General features: G+C 36.9%; 1 protein-coding gene across 1 annotated transcript in view; it reads right to left on the bottom strand.

Moving 5' to 3' along the window:
- Positions 1–1,209: 1,209 nt before the first annotated feature.
- Positions 1,210–22,774, bottom strand: part of LOC102964548 (olfactory receptor 5G3-like) — a 33,498-nt gene continuing 11,933 nt past the window's right edge. Inside the window, exons 3-4 of the mRNA XM_007088837.2 lie at positions 4,033–4,186; positions 1,210–2,174 (exon numbers count right to left, since the gene is read on the bottom strand). Of these exons, the coding sequence (XP_007088899.1) occupies positions 1,210–2,160 (951 nt within the window). The 5' untranslated portion in view covers positions 2,161–2,174; positions 4,033–4,186. The remainder of the gene's footprint in view (positions 2,175–4,032; positions 4,187–22,774) is intronic.

Raw genomic sequence — 22,774 nt, 5'->3', positions numbered from 1 at the left:
GACTCAAGGGAGATTAGGCTGCAATTAAAATGTGTTTGAATAGAACCTCTCCTTTCCTATCTCCAGTACAACTCTCATCGAAGTAATCAATGTCAACAGTTTGCTGTGCATCCTTTAAATGTTCCATGCTTTTACAACTGCATGCACATGCACATTTTATTCATTACATACATTTTGCCTTTTTTCTTAATTTTCATAACTGCATGTTGATCTTCAACTTGTTTTTTTTTCCCCCACCTAATAATGACTGCATACAATAGTTCTCTCCAGGTCAGTCCATGATTATGGAATCCAGTCTATCAATTTCCTGTACATTTCACAGAAAAAAAGAAAAAGTGTGTTTCTTCTAGAGTTGGATATTCAAGTTATTTCTTTTATTCTTATTTTCCATATATAATGTGGACATATATGTAATATTTACCTTGTTATTTATATTTGTCATCTACATTTCTAACGGAGGGATTTATGGTTCAAATACCAGACAGAGTTATTATTTTATATGGACACTATCAGTTTCTTTGTGGAATTGTAGTATTCATACTATCAGCAGGAAATGAGAGTGTTACATGGCCAAATAGAAATTTCACCATCATTGAAAACTATCAATATTTCTCCTACATTGAAAGGCACTGCACTGACATTTTAATTTCATTTCATTTACTTGACCAGTAATGATGTTCAGCATGTTTCCCATACCTTTTTGGCAATTTGCATTCACATTTTGTGAATTGCTTGTTCACTTGTTCACTCAATTAGCTATTGTATTTCTTTTTTATTGTGAATTATAGAATGCTCTTTGAATATTGGGGGTATTATCCCAATGTCTGGCACATGTACACAAATATTTTCTCTTATTTTATTATTTACCTTTTAATATTGTTTTTCATGCTCTGAAATTTCTATTATAACTTTGGTTTCCTTGTCTAGATTAACAGTTTTTAAACATCCATGATTGTACAAATATTTACCTAAGTTTTCTACCAGTATATTTTCACATTAATGTTCTTGATCCATCTCTATATTTTTTGGAAAATCTCATCATGTTACAGACAACAAGATGGGGCAGAAAAATATTTAAGTAGTAGTCCATTTTTCAAATCATCTATGACCTGGTAGTGCATGAACTCACATGCAGCTTCTGATTTCCACTTCAGTGATCTTTCTCCTACACAGCCTGCACCAACATCTATGGTACAACACGGCAGGGTTCTATTTTGCCAAAACCATTAGAGAATTTTTCCTTTCAAACTTCCTCCTGAGTGCATTTTTTACCTCCTTGTTCCTCAGGCTGTAGATGAGGGGGTTCAACATGGGGATCACCACGGTATAAAACAGAGAAATCACTTTATCGATATCCAGGGAGGGACTTGAGCCAGGCTGAACATAGATAAAGAAAAGAGTCCCATACAGGATGGAGACAACTGCCAGGTGAGAAGAGCAGGTGGAGAAAGCTTTCCTTCTCCCATCAGCAGTCTGCATCTTCAAGATGGCCGCCAGGATGCAAACATAGGAGACCATGATGATCAGGCCACTGACCACACCAATTGCTCCAGCCAAGATGAACAGCACTAATTTATTGATCAAGGTGTCTGCACATGCTAAGGAAAGCAGTGGTGAAATGTCACAGAAGAAGTGATTGATGATATTTGTACCACAGAAGGGTAAGCGAAAAGTGAGAATTGTATGGGTCATTGTGCTTAGAAGAGCCATGGCATAAGGCCCTACTACCAGCTGCACACAGACCCTCTGGGACATAATGAATGTATACAACAAGGGCTTACAGATGGCCATATACCGGTCATATGCCATGGAAGCCAGGAGGAAACATTCAGTTGCCACAAAAAGACCAAAGAACCACATCTGTGTAGCACAACCCATGAAAGAGATACCTTTTTTCTCTGCAAAGATATCACACAGCATCTTGGGGGCAATGGAAGAAGAGGAACAAATATCTACAAAGGACAAGTGGCTGAGAAAAAAGTACATAGGAGTGTGGAATCTGAGATCAGTCCATATGAGAATGATCATCCCTATGTTACCCCCCAGGGTGACAAGATAGACAATGAAGAGCATGACAAAGAGGCCAATCTGCTCTTGGAGAATGTCTGTGAGACCCAAGAAAAGAAAGTCAGTCATTTTTGTCTGATTCTTATCTTCCATTGGTCAGTTTTAACCTGTTATAAAGAAAGAAAAATAATTTTTATCAAAAAATAACCAACAATTACAAATATATTTTAAGGCAATAACATTATGCTAAACAGATCTATATTAGACAATTACTGAAATATTGTTTATCTGAAAGACAATATTTTCATGTACTAGGTATGAGAGTTGTGCAAAGATTCTCTGTAAACTTGGACAATTCACCCTCAATCTCTTTGGATTCAGTACTTTCTCATGAAAAGAAGAGTCCAACTATATTGTCAAAACCTTCCTCAAGTTCTAAAATTGTGTTTGAAATGAGAATTACCCTCCACATTTCATCTTACTGTGTTATGGGATAATAAAACTTACTTAGGAATACCCTTACTGGGAGGACTATAAAATCTCACCAATGTGATATGCAGACATTAGACATCTGGGAAAGACTAAGCAAGGGAGTTCCTGTTCTTATTGAAGGATCAGTGTCATTCTAATATTGTTAAGACACAATTCATAGATGGGCTGATCAGTCTCTTCTCTACTTGCACTGATAATGGCCTATGGAAGGATAATGTACACAATTAGCAAAGCAGTTACTCATGTAAAGTAGTATGATGTCAGGGGAGAAATGGAGAGATCTTGCCTTTGAAAACAGATGACCTAGCAAATGTTGGACAGCAAAGTGGAAATGTCATCATTATAAGTGTATAGAAAATTAAGCGTGTGTTGCACCAAAGTAAGAAATTATTATTTTATGTGATTCCCTATACATTATGTAAACTACTTTTTAACGTACTTATTCTGAAATTTGTTAGGAAATATCAATTACAGTAATAAGATATGAAAATATCAAATGCAGAATAACTTATGCATGGAGCACAGTGAAGAAAACACGACTTTTTGTCTTATTAGTTCAGGAAGATAATATCAAATGGCTTCTGAGGAGACAATCACTACGTAGGGTAATTTATATGAAAAAGATCTGACTTTAAGTAACATTTATTATTACTTATTCTTATTCTCACTTCAATTAATCTTTAAATAAATAAAAGCAATATGCTACTCATATTATACAATAATTATGTGTGAAGCCTGGTATACAATATAGTGACTGTATTAAATTTGCTTCTTTTATCATTATCATATTTCCTCAGTGTGATATAAAGTAAGCTTTCAGTAGTCACAAAGACAATTCTAGGCTTAACTTAGGAGCATCAGGTATGGCATAAACGTTTTCAGTTATGGTAGCCCAAATATACTAATATAGGTATGTGGATGTAGGGGTAGTTTAGAGAGGCTGTTTCTAGTTTTGGTCCAACCACCCTTTGCTTTTTTCTTTCTTCCCTTCTTCTCTCTTTCTCTTTTTTCTTTCTTTCTTTCTTTCTTTCTTTCTTTCTTTCTTTCTTTCTTTTTTCTTTCTCCTTCTTCCTTCCTTTCTTTCTTTCTTTCTTTCTTTCTTTCTTTCTTTCTTTCTTCTTTCTTTCTTTCTTTCTTTCTTTCTTTCTTTCTTCTTCCTTTCCTTCATTCTTTATTCCTTTCTTTCTTTCCTTCCTTCTTTCTTTTCATTTATTTGAATATAAGTCATTTCGAGTCTTCTATAATACAAGGAGGATGATCTCTATGCCCTTTAATACCTACATTCTGTGATTTTGGAAATCCTTGTGGACATTTCAGAATCTCTGTATTATACAAAACTAAACAAGAAATTCAGTTTAAAACAAAAAAACACAGACCAGTTGTTTAGTTTCCTGAGAATGTGAATAAAATCTCAAAGTCTGCTCTCTTTAGAGTCTGTGCTGGGAAAGTTATTTTCCTGACATTCAAACTCAACCTGATGTTTCTCCACCAAAACTTGGAAATGTCACATTTTCCAAAACGCGGTGTACTCACTTCTTTAAGGATATCCCTCATGTAGTTCCTTTAATTGCTTCAATCATCATTTTCTAGAAGAATGGGACACTAATTCCCTTCAAGGCGGTAACTTATCCCAAAAGGTATGAGTTTCTAAATACTCGGTGAAGACAAATCTCCCATCTTGAAGAGCCTGGGAATAAAGAGATACTCTTTGACCTTCACATTAATACACATACTGCACAGAATAAAGGACATTTTCCTGGGAGTTTTCATTATCTTAGAGCCAGGTCCCCAAAGAACTGAAACCTCAAGAGTTTACACCTAAAGGGACAAAATTAAAAGAATCTCAGTGGCATTTAGACCAAATATTATTTCCTAACTATGTCTTTTCTTAAAAAGAGGGTTCCTAAGAATATTTGGTTGGTTTCCCCCAACCCCTTTGAGATCTTCCTCTGCCCAAAGAAATTTTTTTCTATCAGTGGAGAGTGATATGTTGAGCACCAGGACCAGTTTGGAGGAAATAGTTTGCACTTGGATTCTGGAAACACATCACCTGCTGTTCATCTTAATTCCACAGTCTTTCTGCTTATGTCACTTTGAGCAAGTTTTTAAGTCTCTCTGTGCCTCATTCTCTTAATCTGTAAAATAAAGAAGCCAAGAGTGTCTAGTTCACAGAGATGTTGCAAGGATTTCATGAAGTAATACATTTAAAGTCCTTAATGAGTGTCTGGCACAGAATCAGTACTCATTAACATTATGTATCATTATTAGGGTTTTATAGCATAGTTGGGGACAGAAACCTAGACATTAAAAAAATACACAGCAGTTCAAGGAAGCTTTTGCTTCACTCTAGAAAAAATAAAACACAGTCACTGGACTCCAAAGTAATGAAAGATCACTATAAAACTGGAATAGAGAAGAAAATAAGGAAGGAATTATGTTGGAATGATAAATAAAATTTAGATAAACTGAAGTTAGAAAGTAAAGGTATTCTAGAGAATGCTACAGAAGGAAGAGATCCACAGAAGCAGGAGCAGAAGCAAGGAAGTTGTTTGGGATAGAAGGGTCACACAAGAGAGAAGCAAGTAGAGTCTGATGACACATATTAAACCATCACCACCATCACCACTGTCACCACCTTCTCTGGGACCTTATTGTTGAAAGAAGAGTTGACATTTCCTTCTGTTCAATGCCTAAAACATTTTATCGGTAGTTCATTTTTAACTATCTATCTCAGAAGGCTGTCAATAATTGGTATTGTGTAAGTATTTGTTGAATGCTGGAAAATAAGTTCCTCTCTCCAAAATTTATAACTTACTGTGGTGTACATTTAGCCTTTACAATTATGTTATATTTGTTTGATTAACAATGTCAGGGAACGTCTTCTTAGAACCAATTAAAAATAATAAGAAAAAAACAAAAACAGATTTTAATGACATTTGATTAATCTAAAATGGGAAAGGAAAATAAAAGGAAAAAATCATTTTATTAAAAGAAAAACATTATACAAAATCCTTCAATAGATTTTTAAGATTAAAAATACCAGTGTTGAAAAAGTAATAAAATTATATCAGGTAATGGAAATATGCTGGATAAGCCCAGGAAAGAAATTACATGAAAACCGTAAGCACATGAAACAAAACAAATAAGTAATCCAGATGTTCCATAAAACAATCATGGAAGATGTTTGAGAAGGTTAAAAAGAAAACATTTTAAAATAAGCTACAACTTCGAAGTGGTTATAGAAAAGATGATTACCAAGGAATAAAAGAAGATCTAACATACAAATAATTGGTATCTTTGAAGAAAATAGGTGTCCTATTTCTTTTGGGTTTTCTACATAGTGTATCACGTCAACTGCAAACAGTGAAAGTTTGACTTCTTCCTTGTTGATTTGGAAGCCTTTTATTTCTTTGGATTGTCTGATTGCTGAGGCTAATATTTCCAGTACTATGTGAAATTGTAATGGTGAGAGTGGACATCCTTGCCTTGTTCCTGACTGTAGGGGAAGGGGTCTCAGTTTTTCCCCATTGAGGGTGATATTAGCAATGGGTTTTTGATATATGGCCTATATGATGTTGAGATAGGTTCCACTTTGTTGAGGGATTTTATCAAGAATGGATGCTGTGTTTTGTCTAATGCTTTTTCTGCATCTATTGACAGGATCATATGGTTCTTGTCTTTTCTTTTATTAGTGTGATGTATCACATTGATTGATTTGTAAATAATGAGCCAGCCCTGCAGCCCTGGAATAAATCCCAATTGATCACGGTGAATAATTGCTTTAATTTACTCTTGAATTTGATCTGCTAGTTTCTTGTTGAGAATATTTACATTCAGTTTCACCAGGGATATTGGCCTGTGATTCTCCTTGTTAGTGGGGTGTTTGTCTGGCTTTGGAATCAAGGTAATGCTTGATGAGGCAGAATGAGTTTGGAAGCTTTCCTTCCATTTGTATTTTTTGAAAAAATTTGAGAAGGATAAGTATTAACTCTTCGTTAAATGTCTGGTAGAATTCCCCTGGGAAGCCATGGACTTTTGTTTGTTGGGAGATTTTTGATTACTGATTCAATTTCTTCACTGGTTATGGGTCTGTTCAAATTTTCTATTTCTTCCTATTTCAGCTTTTGCAGTTTGTGGGTGTCTAGGGATTTGTCCCTTTCTTCCATATTTTCCAGTTTGTTAGCATATAATTTTTTATAGTATTGTCTTATAATTGTTTGTATTTTGTGGTATTGGCTGTGATCTCTCCTCTTTCATTTGTGATTTCATCTATTTGGGTCTTTTGATAAGTCTGGTTAAGGGTTTATCAATTTTGTTTATTCTTTCAAAGGACCAGCTCTTGGTTTCGTTGATATGTTCTACTGATTTTTTTTTTTTGGTTTCTATATCATTTATTTCTGTTCTAATCTTTATTATTTCCTTTATTCTGCTTGATTAAGGCTTTATTTGCTGTTTCTTTTATAGTTCCTTTAAGTGTAAGTTTAGGTTGTGTATTTGGGACCTTTCTTGCCTCTTGAGATAGGCTGAATTGCAATATACTTTCCTCTTTGGACTGCCTTTACTACATCCCAAAGACTTTGGACCATTGTGTTTTCATTTTCACTTCCTCATATGTATTTTTTATTTCTTCTTTAATTTCGTGATTAACCCATTTACTCCTTAGTAGGATGTTCTATAACCTCCATGGATTTGAAGGATTTAGAATAAAGCTAACAAAAGGGGTAAAAGATGTATTCTTTGAAAACTATACAAGAGTTAAAAAACAAATTGAAGATGACACAAAGAAACAGAAAACCATTTCATGCTCATGGATTGGAAGAACAAACATTGTTAAAATGACACTACTACTCAGAGCAATCTACACATTTAATGCAATCACTATCAAAATACCACCAGTTTTTGCAAAGCTAGAACAAACAATCCTAAAATTTCTATGGAACCACAAAAGACCCCAAATAGCCAAAGAAATCCTATAGAAGAAAGAGAAACAAAACTGGAGGCATCACAATTCTGGATTTAAAGCTATAGTCATCAAGACAGTATGGTACTGCTAGAAAAATAGACATATAGATCAATGGAACAAAATAGAAAACCCAGAAGTGGACTCATAAGTCAACTCATCTTAGACAAACAGGACAGAATATCCAATGGAAAAAAGACAATGCTCTCAGCAAATGATATTGGGAAAACTGGATGGCAACATGCAGAAGAGTCAAACTGGACCACTTTCTTACATCATACACAAAACTAAATTCAAAATGGGTGAAAGACCTAACTGTGAGACAGGAAACCATCAAAATCCTAGAGAAGAACACAGGCAGCAACCATTTTGGCCTTCCTTTGGAAAGGAAGAACTAAAATTGTCACTGCTGATAAAATGCTTTTATATATAGAAAACCCAAAAAAATCCACTGAAAAATTGTAATAACTAATCAACAATTCAGTAAAGTAAAGGTTACAAAAGCAACATACAGGATCAGTTGCATTCTTTTACACTAATGATGAGACATCTGAAAAAGAAATAAAATATCCTATCCACAATAGCATCAAAGACAATCAAATACTTAGGAATAAAATTAACTAAGGAAATCAAAGATCTGGCAATGAAAAATACAAGACTGCTGAAAGAAATCAAAGAAAACACAAATGGAAAGAATTTCATGTTCATAGATCAGAAGAATTAATATTGTTAATCAACCTATGGATGTAGCCCGAGTGTTCATTGATAGATGAATGGATAAAGATGTATTATATATATACAATGGAATATTATTTGGCAATTAAAAAAATGAAATCTTGCCATTTACAATAGTATGGATGCATCTTGAGAGTATAATACTAAGCAAAATAAGCCAGCCAAAGAAATGACAAATACCATATGATGTGTAATTTAGAAACAAAACAAATGAACACAGAAAAAGATAGAGAGACAAAACAAAACAAAACAAAAAAACAGACTCTTAATTATAGAGAACAAATGTATGATTACTGGCAGGGAGGTGGATGGGATAATGGTTGAAATAGGTCAAAGGAATTAGGAGTACACTTATCTTGATGAGCACTGAGGGATACAGGGAATTGAGTCGCTATATTGTTCGCCTAAAACTAATATAACACTGTATGTTAACTACACTAGAATTAAAATAAAAACTTAATATAAATAAATAAATAAATAAATAAATAGAAATTTAAATGGGCAGAACAACTAAAGAGACATTTTTTCAAGGAGTCAACAAAATGGCCAATAGGCAAATGGAAAGATGCTCAGCATCACTAATTGTCAGTAAAAAAGTTAAAACTACTTTTATCTATCTAAAAGTAGATACCACCTCACACCTGTTAGAATGTTATCATCAAGAAGACAAGAGGCAACAGGTACTGGTGAGGATGTGGAAAAAAGGGAACCCTTATACATTGTTGGTGGGAATGTGAATTGATCCAACTGCTATGGAAAAAAGTATGGAGGCTCTCACCCAAATTAAAAATAGATCCACCCTACAATCTAGCAATTGCATTTCTGGGTATACACCTAAAGGAAATGAAAACAGGATTTTGAGGAGATATCTGTACTTCTATGTTTATTGCAGCATTATTTATAATAGTTAAGATATAAATGGAAACACCTAAATGTCTATCAATAGATAAATGGATAAAACAAGATGTAGTATGGAGAGGGAGCCAAGATGGCAGAACAGCATGGAAGTTTTTTGTATGTCTTGTGTCCATGAAATACAGCCAGACCAACACTAAACCATCCTGCACACCTAGAAAACTGATCTGAGGATTAACACAACAATCTGCCCAACCTGAAACACAGAATTCAGCAGGTACACCGCACAGAGAGGTGAACTTGGGGAGAGAGAAGCCTTGGAGGGAAGGGAGGTGCTTTTGCATGTGAAGAGAGGATGGAGATGGTGGGGAGAATATGGGAAAAGCACCCCTCCCCAAAAGCAGCTGGAGAGAAAATGGAAAATTGGAAACAGCCGCAGGGACTGAACTAAAAAGGGAGAAAGAAGAAAGGATAAAGGATAAAGGAGAGGGTTTAAATTCCATTGAGACTATAAACAGGGGGAGCGCAGAGTCTGCAACTCCACAGCTCTATATCTGGTGGTGCTCTGGTCGGAAGAATGAATCCCCAGGAGCAGAGTGGGGTCTGGGAGATTCTTTGGCCACATGGGGAGAAGCGGTTCCAATGCTGGAAGGACATTTGGTAGAGGCTGTGAGGCTACCTGGTCCCAGCAGACCCCAAAGAACAGTCACATTCGCTGGTGCTGGAACAAGGTCATTAAGGGTGAAGCCTGGTGCCAGATGCTTGTTGTGATTTTCCATAATCTCTGAGACGCTGCTGCTACACCATCTCATGAACATTTTCTGGGGCGGGCTGTCACCTGTCCGCAGTCTTCGGGCATCGGCAGTAGCATGGTCCTGTGAACTTTCCTGGGTGCGGCTGGTATTCAGCCATTGCTCCATGAGATACTCCTCAGAGGGGTGGAACAGGTCAAAGCCACAGTCCCTCAGACGTAAGGGGCTAGTGAAAACAGCCCCATCTGAGACTAAACTCATGAGAGAGGTACTACCTGGGGCGTGGTCACGGATAGTGTAAAAGCGAGGAGTGGACAAAACCTGAAGACAAAGGATGGGTGTGCAATTGCTGATCAGGGAGAACACAGTTCGGATACTAGAGACTGAGTAGCTGGAGGCGCCATTTTCACCACTTCCAGGCATGCGCACATGCACCTACAAGCATCACAACAATCCACCCCAGTGAGCTAAGCAGCGCCATCTAGTGGAGAACGGGGCTGTTACACTAGGCCCCTCCCAACTGGGCCAACCTCACTCTTCAAGAACAGAAGTCTCACTGCCTGCTTAGTTTATGGACTATAAAGTCTGACTTCTAGGGGAGAATGAACTAATTTCAGTCATATTTCAGTCTGTTAGCAGGTCCATCTATTCAATTTTCTTTCTTTCCTTTTTTTTTTCTTTTTTTCTCTTTTTCATTCTTTTCTTTTTCAATTGTTATTAAAAATATTTTTCTCTAGTTGTTTTGCTATATTTTTTACTTTTGTGTAATTTTTTTCAAATTCTACTTTACTTCCATTATTTCAATTTAGTCTATTTCAATGTATTCATTTTTATAAATTTTCAAACAATTTCCTTTTTTTTCTTTTTTCCCCTTTTTTCTCTAATCTATTAAGCCACTTTCAACACCCAGATCAAAACACATCTAGGATCTAGCATCATCTATTCAACTTTTTGTGTGTATTTTTAATTTTCTAATTTTAATATTTTTTTAATTTTAATTTTTCTACCTCATTAATTAATTTTCTCCCTTCAAAATGATGAAATAAAGGAATTCACCCCAAAATAAAGAGTAGGAAGAAATGACATTCAGGGACTTAACCAACACAGATACAAGCAAGATGTCTGAACCAGAATTTAGAAGTAAAAACTAGTCAGGATGAAATAAAAAATGCTATAACTGAGCTGCAATCACGAATGGATGCCATAGCATCAAGGATGGGTGAGGCAGAACAGAGAATCAACGATATAGAGGACAAACTTATGGAGAATAATGAAGCAGAAAAAAAGAGGGAGATTAAGGCAAAAGAGCATGATTTAAGAATTAGAGAAATCAGTGACTCATTAAAAAGGAACAACATCAGAATCATAGGGGTCCCAGAAGAGGAAAAAAGAGAGATAGGGATAGAAGGGTTATGTGAGCAAATCATAGTGGAAAACTTTACCAACCTGGGGAAAGACACAGACATCACAACCCAGGAAGCATGGAGGACTTGCTTCCAAGAATTCTTTATCCAGAAAGGCTGTCATTCAAAATAGAAGGAGAGATAAAAAGTTTCCCAGACAAACAAAAATTAAAGGAGTTTGTGACCACTAAACCAGCCCTGCAAGAAATTCTAAGGGGGACTCTCTGAGGGGAAAAAAGATGAATATATATATATATATATATATATATGTATATATATATATATACATATATATATATATATATATATATCAAAAGTAACGAGATTAGAAAAGGCCAGAGAACACCACCAGAAACTCCAACCCTACAACTATCATAATGGCAATAAATTCATATGTTTCAGTACTCACTGTAAATGTCAATGGGCTCAGTGCTCCAGTCAAAAGACATAGGATAACAGAATGGATAAGAAAACAATATCCTTCAATATACTGTTTACAAGAGAACCACTTTAGACCTTAAGACACCTTCAGATTGAAAATAAGGGGATGGAGAACCATCTATCATGCTAATGGTCAACAAAAGAAAGCCAAAGTAGCCACACTTATATCAGACAATCTAGACTTTAAAATAAGGACTGTATCAAGGGATGCAGAAGGGCATTATATCATAATCAAGGGGTCTATCCACCAAGAAGACCTAACAATTGTAAACATTTATGTGCCAAATGTGAGAGCACCCAAATATATAAATCAATTAATCACAAACATAAAGAAACTCATTGATAGTAATACCTTAATAGTAGGAGTCTTCAACATCCCACTCACAGCAATGGACAGATCATCTAATCAAAAAATCCACAAGGAAACAATGGCTTTGAATGACACACTGGACCAGATGGACTTAACAGATATATTCAGAACATTTCATCCTAAAGCAGCAGAATATACATTCTTCTCCAGTGCACATGGAACGTTCTCCAGAATAGACCATATACTGGGACACAAACCAGCCCTAAGTAAGTACAAAAAGATCGAGATCATACTGTGCATATTTTCAGACCACAACGCTATAAAACTCGAATCAACCACAAGAAAAAATTTGGAAAGGTAACAAATACTTAGAGACTGAAGAATATTGTACCAAAAATGAATGGGCTAACAAAGCAGTTAAAGAGGAAATTAAGAAGTATATGGAATTCAATGAAAATGATAAGACCACAACCCAAAACCCTTGGGACATAGCAAAGGTGGTCATAAGAGGAAAGTATATAGCAATCCAGGCCTTCCTAGAGAAGGAAGAAAGATCTCAGATACACAACCTAACCTCACACCTTAAGGAGCTGGGAAAAAGAACAGCAAATAAAGCCAGCAGAAGACAGGAAATAACAAAGATGAGAGCAAAAATTAATGCTATCAAAACCAAAAAAACAGTAGAACTGATCAGTGAAACCAGAAGCTTGTTCTTTGAAAGAATTAACAAAATTGATAAACCACTAGCCAGTTTGATAAAAAAGAAAAAGGAAAGGACTCAAATAAATAAAATCAAGAATGAAAGAGGAGAGATCACAACCAACACAACAGAAATAAAAACAATAATAAGAGAATATTATGAGAAATAATTAGCCAATAAAATGGGCAATCTGGAAGAAATGGACAAATTCCTAGAAACATATACACTACCAAAACTGAAACAGAAAGAAATAGAAAATTTGAACAGACACATAACCAGCAAGGAAATCGAATTAGTAATCAAAAATCTGCCAAAAAACAAGAGTCCAGGGCCAGATGGCTTTCTAGGGGAATTCTACCAAACATTTAAGAAAGAGTTAACACCTATTCTCTTGAAACTGTTCCAAAAAATAGAAATGGAAGGAAAACTTCCAAACTCTTTCTATGAAGCCAGCATTACCTTGATTCCAAAACCAGACAGAGACCCCACGATAAAAGAGAACTATAGACCAATTTCCCTGATGAACATGGATGCAAAAATCCCCAACAAGATATTAGCCAATCGGCTCCAACAATACATTAAAAAAATTATTCACCACGACCAAGTGGGATTTATACCTGGGATGCAGGGCTGGTCCAATGTCCGCAAAAACAATTAACATGATTCATCACATCGATAAAAGAAAGGACACGAATCATGTGATCCTCTCAATAGATGCAGAGAAAGCATTTGACAAAATACAGCATCCTTTCTTGATAATAACCCTCAAGAAAGTAGGGATATAAGGAACATAACTCGAGATCATAAAAGCCGTATGTGAACGACCCAATGCTAATATCATCCTCAATGGGGAAAAACTGAGAGCTTTTCCCCTGAGGTCAGGAAAGAGACAGGGATGTCCACTCTTGCCACTGTTATTCAACATAGTGTTGTTGAATAGCTTCTGCAATCAGACAACAAAAAGAAATAAAAGGCATCCAAATTGGCCAGGAGGAGGTCAAACTTTCACTCTTCACAGATGACATGATACTCTATCTAAAACCCAAAAGATTCCACCAAAAAACTGCTAAAATTGATTCATGAATTCAGCAAGGTTTCAGGATATAAAATCAACACACAGAAATTGGTTGCATTCCTATACACCAACAATGAAGTGACAGAAGGAGAAATCAAGGAATTGATCCCATTTACAGTTGCACCAAAAACCATAAAATACCTAGGTATAAATAATAAACAAACAAACAAACGAACAAACAAACAAACCAAAGAGATGAAAAATCTATACACTGAAAACTTTAGAAAGCTTATGAAAGAAATTGAAGAAGACACAAAAAAATGGAAAAAGTTTCCATGCTCCTGGATAGGAAGAACAAATATCGTTAAAATGTTGATACTACCCAAAGCAATCTACATATTCAATGCAACCCCTATCAACGTAACACCAGCATTATTCACAGAGCTAGAACAAATAATCCTAAAATGTCAATGGAACCAGAAAAGACCCTGAATAGCCAAAGCGATTTTGAAAAAGTAAACCAAAGCAGGAGGCATCATAATCCCAGACTTCAAGCTATACCACAAAGCTATAATCATCAAGACAGTATGGTACTGGCACAAGAACAGACACTCACATCAATGGAACAGAATGGAGAACCCAGAAATGGACCCACAAATGTATGGGCAACTAATCTTTGACAAAGCTGGAAAGAATATCCAATGGAATAAAGACAGTCTCTTCAGCAAGTGGTGCTGGGAATACTGGACAGCGACATGCAGAAGAATGAACCTGGACCACTTTCTTACACCATCCACAAAAATAAACTCAAAATGGATGAAAGACCTCAATGTAAGACAGGAAACCATCAAAATCCTCGAGGAGAAAGCAGGCAAAAACCTCTTTGATCTTGCCCGCAGCAACTTCTTACTCAACACGTCTCTGGAGGCAAGGGAAACAAAAGCAAAAATGAACTATTGGGACCTCATCAAAATAAAAAGCTTCTGCACAGCAAAGGAAACAATCAGCAAAACTAAAGGGCAACTGACAGAATGGGAGAAGATATTTGCAAACGACATATCAGATAAAGGGTTAGTATCCAAAAATCTATAAAGAACTTATCAATCTCAACACCCAAAAAACAAAGAATCTAGTGAAGAAATGGGCAAAAGACGTGAATAGACACTTCTCCGAGGAAGACATCCAGATGGCCAACTGACACATGAAAAAATGATCAACATCACTCATCATCAGGGAAATACAAATCAAAACCACAATGAGATACCACCTTATACCTGTCAGAATGGCTAACATTAACAACTCAGTCAACAACAGATGTTGGCGAGGATGCAGAGAAAGAGGATTTCTTTTGCATTGTTGGTGGCAATACAAGAGAATAAGCCACTCTGGAAAACAGTATGGAGGTTCCTCAAAAAACTAAAAATAGAACTACTCTATGACCCAGCAATTGCACTACTAGGCATTTATCCACGGGATATAGGTGTGCTGTTTCAAAGGAACACCTGCACCCCATGTTTATAGCAGCACTATCCACAATAGCCAAAGTATGGAAAGAGCCCAAATGTCCATCGGTGGATGAATGGATAAAGAAAATATGGTATATATGTGTGTGTGTGTGTGTGTGTGTGTGTATATATATATATATATATATAGGAGTATTACTCAGCAATCAAAAAGAATGAAATCTTGCCATTTGCAACTACATGGATGGAACTGGAAGGTATTATGCTAAGTGAAATTAGTCAGAGAAAGACAAAAATCATAGGACTTCACTCATATGAGGACTTTAAGAGACAAAATAGATGAACATAAGGGAAAGGAAAGAAAAATAATATAAAAACAGGAAGGCGGACAAAACAGAAGAGATTCATAAATATGCAGAACAAACTGAGGGTTCCTGGAGGGGTTGTGGGAGGGGGGATGTGCTAAATGGGTAAGGGGCACTAAGGAATCTACTCCTGAAATCATTGTTTCACTATATACTAACTAATTTGGATGTAAATTTAAAAAAATAGAAAAGAAAATTTAAAAAATGTAAAAATAAAAATAAATGTCTTTTACATCTTTATTCTCTAAAAAAAATAACCTAGGAGTAAACATTTTAAAAATAAATATAGAAATTATGTTTAGCGTAATGAAAACATGAAATATCAAAGTAATAGGATAAGATAAAGCTGCACTTACAGGAAATTTCTAGCACTCACCACCAACAGAGAACAAGATAAAATGTCTTCAATCAATGATTTGAGCTTTTACCTGAGTAAGTAGCTCAGGAAGCACAATGTGATAATTAGAATAATGCCTCCTCCTCAAAGCTTTCAGGTCCTGATCCCTGGAACCTGTAAATGTTTCTTGATTTGGTTAAGGAGGTTTCCTGATATAATTAAAGTGAAGATCTGAGATAAAGTAGGACCTAAATGCAAGAAAGTGCTTTTATAAGAGAGAGATGTCGAAGAGGTCAGAAAGAGAAATAGAAGGAAGGCAATGAGAAGACAGAGGCAGAGATTAGAGAGGTGTGTTCCCTGGGCCAAGAAATTCTGGCAAAGCTGAAAGAAGCAAAAAATGAATTCTCACCTAGAGCCTCTGGGGAAAGTATGGCCCCGCTGCCATCTTGATTTGTGCCCACTGGTGGTAATGTGTTAGTGTAACCACAGTAAACTAGTACACAAAAGAAAAGAAACAGTAAAAATCAGAGTGGAAATCAATTAAGCAAAAGCAAAAAAAAAACACTTTTGTAAAAGCAATGGAATCAAAACCAGGTTCCTTGAGAGACAAATAAAATTTATAACCTTGTCAAATTGATCAGAAAAAAAAAGAAACAAGTTGGGGCACCGGGTGGCTCAGTGGGTTAAGCGTCTGACTGTGGATTTAGATTCAGGTCACGATCTCACAGTCATGAGTTCAAGCCCTGAGTCTGGCTCTGCACTGGCAGTGCATTTAGGCTCAGGTTGTGATCTCACAGTTGTGAGTTCCAGCCCTGAGTCAGGGCTGTGAGCACAGAGCCTGCTTGAGATTATTTCTTTCTCTCTCTCTGCCTCTTTCCCACTCACCTGTGCATGTACACACACTCTCTCCCCTGCTCTCAAAATAAATAAATAAATATTAAAAAAAGAAAAGAAGCAAATTACCAGCAACAATAATTACAGAGGTGACAGCACCATAGTTTCTACCACAGGTGAAAGTGGCCTGCATTAAAAGTACACTCAGACTCCTGAGATGTTGCAAATGGCCTGGCTGTTGTTAAGGAACCCAGAAGATGCAAGACTGGAAGAACAGAGACAAAGAGCTCTGGGGGCGAAGCACACGGATAGAGCTATAAGTGTGTGTCCAGTGGATGCAGATCTTTGTGTCTTATATCAATGCCACAATATCACCTGTTGGAGATATCACTGACCAGGTAGACAGGATGTCAGCCAGTCTGTGTCCTCAGTCACCTCACTGCCAGCACAATGGACCCATGAACAGAGCAGCCGTGGTGGAGTGAAGGAGGCTATGCACAAACCCAGCAGCATGAGCCCTCCCTCAGCATGGCTGATGGAATAGCCTTGCTGGTACTGAGGCAGCTACTGCTGAATGTTCATCGTCACCGAAAGACTGATTCTGGGCCATTGATATGGTCCCATCCCTTGAGGAAACTAACCAGCCACCTGGAACTAAATTGATTATATCAGACCCCTTCTACATTGTAATAAGCAATAAATGTTTTGATCTTATTGGGATTAACACAAATTTGAAATAAAAATTTGCTCTCCAAGGATGCTTTCGCTATTATTAGCTGACAGGTCACAGAATGTCTACCTTATTGTCATGGGATGCTGGTAATGGCATCCCAGTGTAAGGGACACATTTATGATGATTGGGGAGAAAAAGCAAATGACCATGAAGCCAACGTGACCTCCCTTATGTCACATCATCCAGAAGTTACTGACTGACAGAACATTGGGGTGTCCTCAGGAGTAATGCTCAGAAAACAGCTTAGAAATGATAACCTAGCATGGTTAGGACACTTTTTCCCAATGGTCTGTATACTCCAAACCAACAGTCATTACATGGTGTGCAGTGTCCCTGAGAGCTAGAATACCAACATTGATAGTGGAATCCAAAAGACGAAAGAAGTAGCCCCTATCTTAAACACAAAGACCAACTTGGGGAGTTTATGTTTCCTACTACTTCGAATTTAAGACTGATGGACCTTGCATTTCTTTGCTTGAGGCCATTCACTGCTACCTGCCTGGCAGGTCCAAAGCAATGGGGGAATTAACAACCCCAAGAGCTGCCTCCAGCCTGTGGCTGATAGGAGTTGGTATAGAAGTATCCCAGCCCCTGGTCACTCCGAGGGACCACCTCTGAGGTTTGTGTTCTGAACAGGCTTCCAGTGTGTCTTCAACTACTGCAAGCTCCAGATGCCCACCGTAGTAGCCTCTTTTTGGACAACCTCCTTTTTCTGTCTCAGTTCCTCACTCCTATACTGGTGCTTCCTTCACCTCCCAGATAAATTACTCAAACTCAAATCCCTGTTTCAGGTTCTGCTTCTAAGAAGCACACACTGGGAAACCAACCTGGCCTGAGACACAAGAAGATAAAAATAATAAAATATAGATGGTTACGAAGAAACAAAACATCTGTATTTTTTTCTTTGCTAGGGTGTTTCTTACGTCTCTTTTCACAACCAAGAGGCAGGCGAACATCTTTTCCTTGACATTTAGGCTACAACTAAGCTTTGGTCTGTACATGTGCTTGCATGTGTACGTGTCTGTGTGATTTTAAGCTTTTTATAGCTGCCTTTTAAGTTGACATTATATTTTGGGTCGTTTTGCTTGTTTTAAATGAATACTTGGCATACAATATCCTATTAGTTTCAGGCGTATGTTATTGTGATTCTGTACTTGTATACATTACACAATAATTCTCACAATGAATCTAGCTGCAATGTGTCACCGTACGATATTACAATATTGGTATTACAATAGTATTGGCTATATTCCCTACATTGTACATTAATACCCATGGCTTATTTATTTTATTTCTGGAAGTTTGTACCTCTTAATCCTCTTGACCTATTTTACCCACCCTTCTTCTCTCTCTGGAGATCAACAATTTGTTTTCCGTGCCCATGAGTCTGTTTTTACTTTGCTTCGTTCGTTTTAGATTCCACATATAAGTGAAACCATACGGTATTTGGCTTCCCGTGTCTTCCTTATTCCATTTAGCATAATTCCCTCAAGGTCCATTCACGTTATTGTAAATGGCCAGACTTTATTGTTTTTTTTTATGGCTGACTAATATTCCATGGTGTATATATGCCACATTTTATGTATCCATTCGTCTATTCTTAGACACTTTAGTTTGCCTCCATAGCACTGCTATTATAAATAGTGCTGTAATAGACACAGGAGTATAGATATCTTTTCAAGTTGGTATTTTCATTCTTTTTGGATGAATACCCAGAAATGCAATTGCTCTCTCTGCCCCTCTCTGCCCCTCCTCCACTTGCACTCTGTCTCTCTCTCTCTCTCTCTCAAAAATAAATAAATATTTAAAAACTCATTTTTAAAGTGACTAGATACTTGTGGGGAATTGATGTGCCTCTGGTGGCTTACAAAAGTTTCGATGGGACTTATGTCCAAGCTGCACAAAGCTGGGCTCGTAGTTATTCAGAGTGCCAATCCTTAGAAGGTCAGTTTACTGTCATCTCTGCCACGGAGTTTCCCCTGTGTCCAGATTGCTGTCATCTCCTGGGTACTTGACTCTTTGATATTCTAGCTTGACCCTTCTTACTGCAGACATCACAATGATACGTAATAAACCATATGACAAGTTACCATTCTGTACTAGATAGAAGTCCCCTTCAGGGCTGGGTCTATATTGGAATAGGCTCTGTATTCCTCTTCCTTATGCTGCCTAGTATAATTTTTTGTACAAAAAAACCCTCATTCATATATATATTCTCAGGTGCTACCTTAAATGCCTTATGGCATATTCGTGTCTGCAGAACCAGGAAGAAAAACGAAGGGTGGGCCATTGTAAACACTTCAGGAAGTCGGAAATCAAGTAATGTAAACATTAGTGTCCTAGCCTATGAAATGGTAATAATAACAGTATCTTCTCTATAGGATTACAACAATGGTATAATGAGGGAACTCATAAAAACTCACCACATTTCTGTCAAGTAGCAAGTTGTCAATAAACATTAGCTATCATTATAACTAATTCATTAAGAAAAGAAGATGTAGAAAAACCAGAACTGGAAGCAATCTTTTAAAAAATATTTAGCATCATGTTCAAGGATATGTGTTCTTAAATCAGAACTTCCTAAGATCAACTCCCATCTCCATCACTTATCAAAAAGTTTGGTTGTTGGCTCTTTGTCAGTTTCTTCATTTGTAAGTGTATATAATTATTTGGCCTCAGTAACATAATACATATAAAGTATTTAATAAATATCATTTTATAAGCTCACTACACATTTGGGTTATTATGATCAATTGTTTGGTTGTTTTGCAAATGAGAAAACCACCATCCAAAGCAGTTGGGACTTGTTAAGGTCACAGAGCAAGTTAGTGTCATTGTTGGCACTAGAATCCAATTTTCCTGAATCCCACCCCAGTGGGAAACACACACACACACACACACACACACACACACACACACACACACTAAAAAGTCTGTTAAGATCTCAAAATAGGAAGTCATAAGTAGAATGAGTGTATATCCTCCGACCATATTAAGAATTCATGGGAGCAGCCTTCTAATCCTGACCAATAACAAGAAAAGACCAAAAGGTGGCAGTATATTCATCTACAAAGAGGTTGGTTGTATTGATTATCAATCTCTTCCAATGCTTTTCCTCTCAATGCTCAAAATCACACAGGAGAAAATCTAGACTTGACTATTAATGTCCTGTGCCCACCCACAATGTTTCCTTTGCTTGTGTAAGCTTCAGATATCTCTAATTATGAACTCAGCTTACCGATTCAGAACAGAATTTCCCACAGCAGTTTGCTCCTGAAATCCTTATTGTTAATCAATTGATTTGTTGAGTCAATAACAGGCTTTTTAAGAACTTAAGGAGTATCACTGCATCTAAGGTTTACTCATTAAATCATTCTAGTGTTTGCCAAGTAGAAAACATCACCTTACGTTTTACAGGCATTTCAAGGAGGTAACATAAAGATGCCTCACTGCTACCTCCACAGCCCCTCCCCTCTAAAAAATACAATATTTGAAATATTAGGTTTGCCCATTCTGAGAGTAAAACTATAAGTGAGTGGAAAATAATTGAGAATAAAAATGTACAAAGTTACTTTTGAAAGATCTGTCCTGAGACTGGGCAGAAATAAGATTCAATTACTTCCTTATCTAAAGATGGAGTGCATCCATTAGGAGAGAAGTTTGCCAGTAATGCAACCACAAGAAAAATAGAAAGCATAAAAGAAAGCATGAAGACAAGAAAGCATGAAAGGAAGGAAGGAAGGAAGGAAGGAAGGAAGGAAGGAAGGAAGGAAGGAATGCGGGCAGGCAAGCTCTAAAAACATAAGCTAAATGGGGAAGTTCCTATTCAAATGTATTACATGGAGTGTAAGGAACTCTAGAGTATCATTCTTACGGTAGCTTAGCCAGATGCCACTGAATATTTCAATTTTAGTCACAAATTCTTTACGCATTTCCATATCCATCAAGTTAGTTTCAAACTAGTATGTGGCACCCCACACACCCATATGTAGATATTCTTTGGGGAGCCTGAATAAATGAGGACCATGTGAGTTTCACTGTTTATGGAAACCAAATAGTTAATGGTGAAATCATAAACTTATATTCTACTTTTATCTGTCATTCTCTTGTGAGCTTTGGGGGCTTTTAGGTATCACTCGCCTGTGATGTTCTTTGGCACAACTCAGAACTCAACCCAATACCCTTGAGACCAAGATTCTGTACTTGAAAACCTAACTAATCCTGGACTCGAAGACGTGTTTGAAGTCTATGGGCAACCTTTTAACTTCCTGTCATGACATTTCAAGTCCATGGATTTAACTTTCAAACATCAACAAATCGTCTTCAGTGAATATTCAGCTTACTTACATATATAGTCCTGTTTTTGTTCTCTGGGGAGATGGAAATAAGTGGTCACCTCGCTCCTTTATAGACTTAGTGATGGCTCTTGCTGTGCCATGTAGTCTATGCCCCAGCCGTGTGGGCAGCTGGACAGTTGGATGATATCAGAAAACATGCTAAAGTCCACTGGTGAAGTATATTTCAAAAAGGAGCGAATTTGCTGTAATGTTGTTTTAAGCGAAATAAATTGACAAATGGAAATCTGTAGCAATCGCACATCTGTTTTCTAATTCAAAGGTGACTTCTGAATCCTCCAGGCCATAGCTCATCTCTTCCATTTGCCACAGCGGTGAAAGGTGATTGATCTCCCTAATTTCACACAAAGTTCTGCCCTTCCTGGTCAAGGAATCTTGGGTGATTTGTTTATTCATGCTTATTTAGCTGACAGGCACTCTAGAGATCATAGACTCCAACTTCTTATTTTACAAAGAAGGAAATGAAGGTCTTGCACATGCAACATGACTCATGGTCACGCAACTATTCGGTGAGAGTTCCAGGCTCACTATAGAGGACACTGGTGCCATGCTAGAAATTCTCTCAATAAAAATAATATTGAGGTTTAATCCAGGGTAAGATTGATCCCAACTCAAACAAGTGAGTGTTCACTGACCTTTTCGGGTTCCAGAGTGCACTAATGGTCGCAGTAATCTACATGATACCATTTTAAGTTTCCATGAAGTCTTTGGGGCCCTATTTAAGAACATTTGCAAATACCTGATCGCTTGACCCCTACAGTCTGGCAATGTCTGACATGCCATGATTAGAATTGCATTACTGTAGCTTAAGCTTTTATCCAGCTATTACATTTGCATTTGCACCTATTGCATTGGCAATGCAAATGTACCTGGGAGAAACATCACCACTCACTCAGCCCTCAGTAACTCTTCAAAGTGAAATTACTCCTTTATCTCTATATTTGTTAATTCATTGGTGTCTTTGATCATGCATTTAATGAGTATCTACTGTTATAAGACACTGTGGTAGGAGCTCGT

The sequence above is a fragment of the Panthera tigris genome, chromosome D1 (assembly GCF_018350195.1).
Source record: "Panthera tigris isolate Pti1 chromosome D1, P.tigris_Pti1_mat1.1, whole genome shotgun sequence".
Taxonomy (NCBI): domain Eukaryota; kingdom Metazoa; phylum Chordata; class Mammalia; order Carnivora; family Felidae; genus Panthera; species Panthera tigris.
The sequence above is the reverse complement of the archived record's forward strand: the minus strand, read 5'-3'. Positions and strand labels throughout refer to the sequence as shown.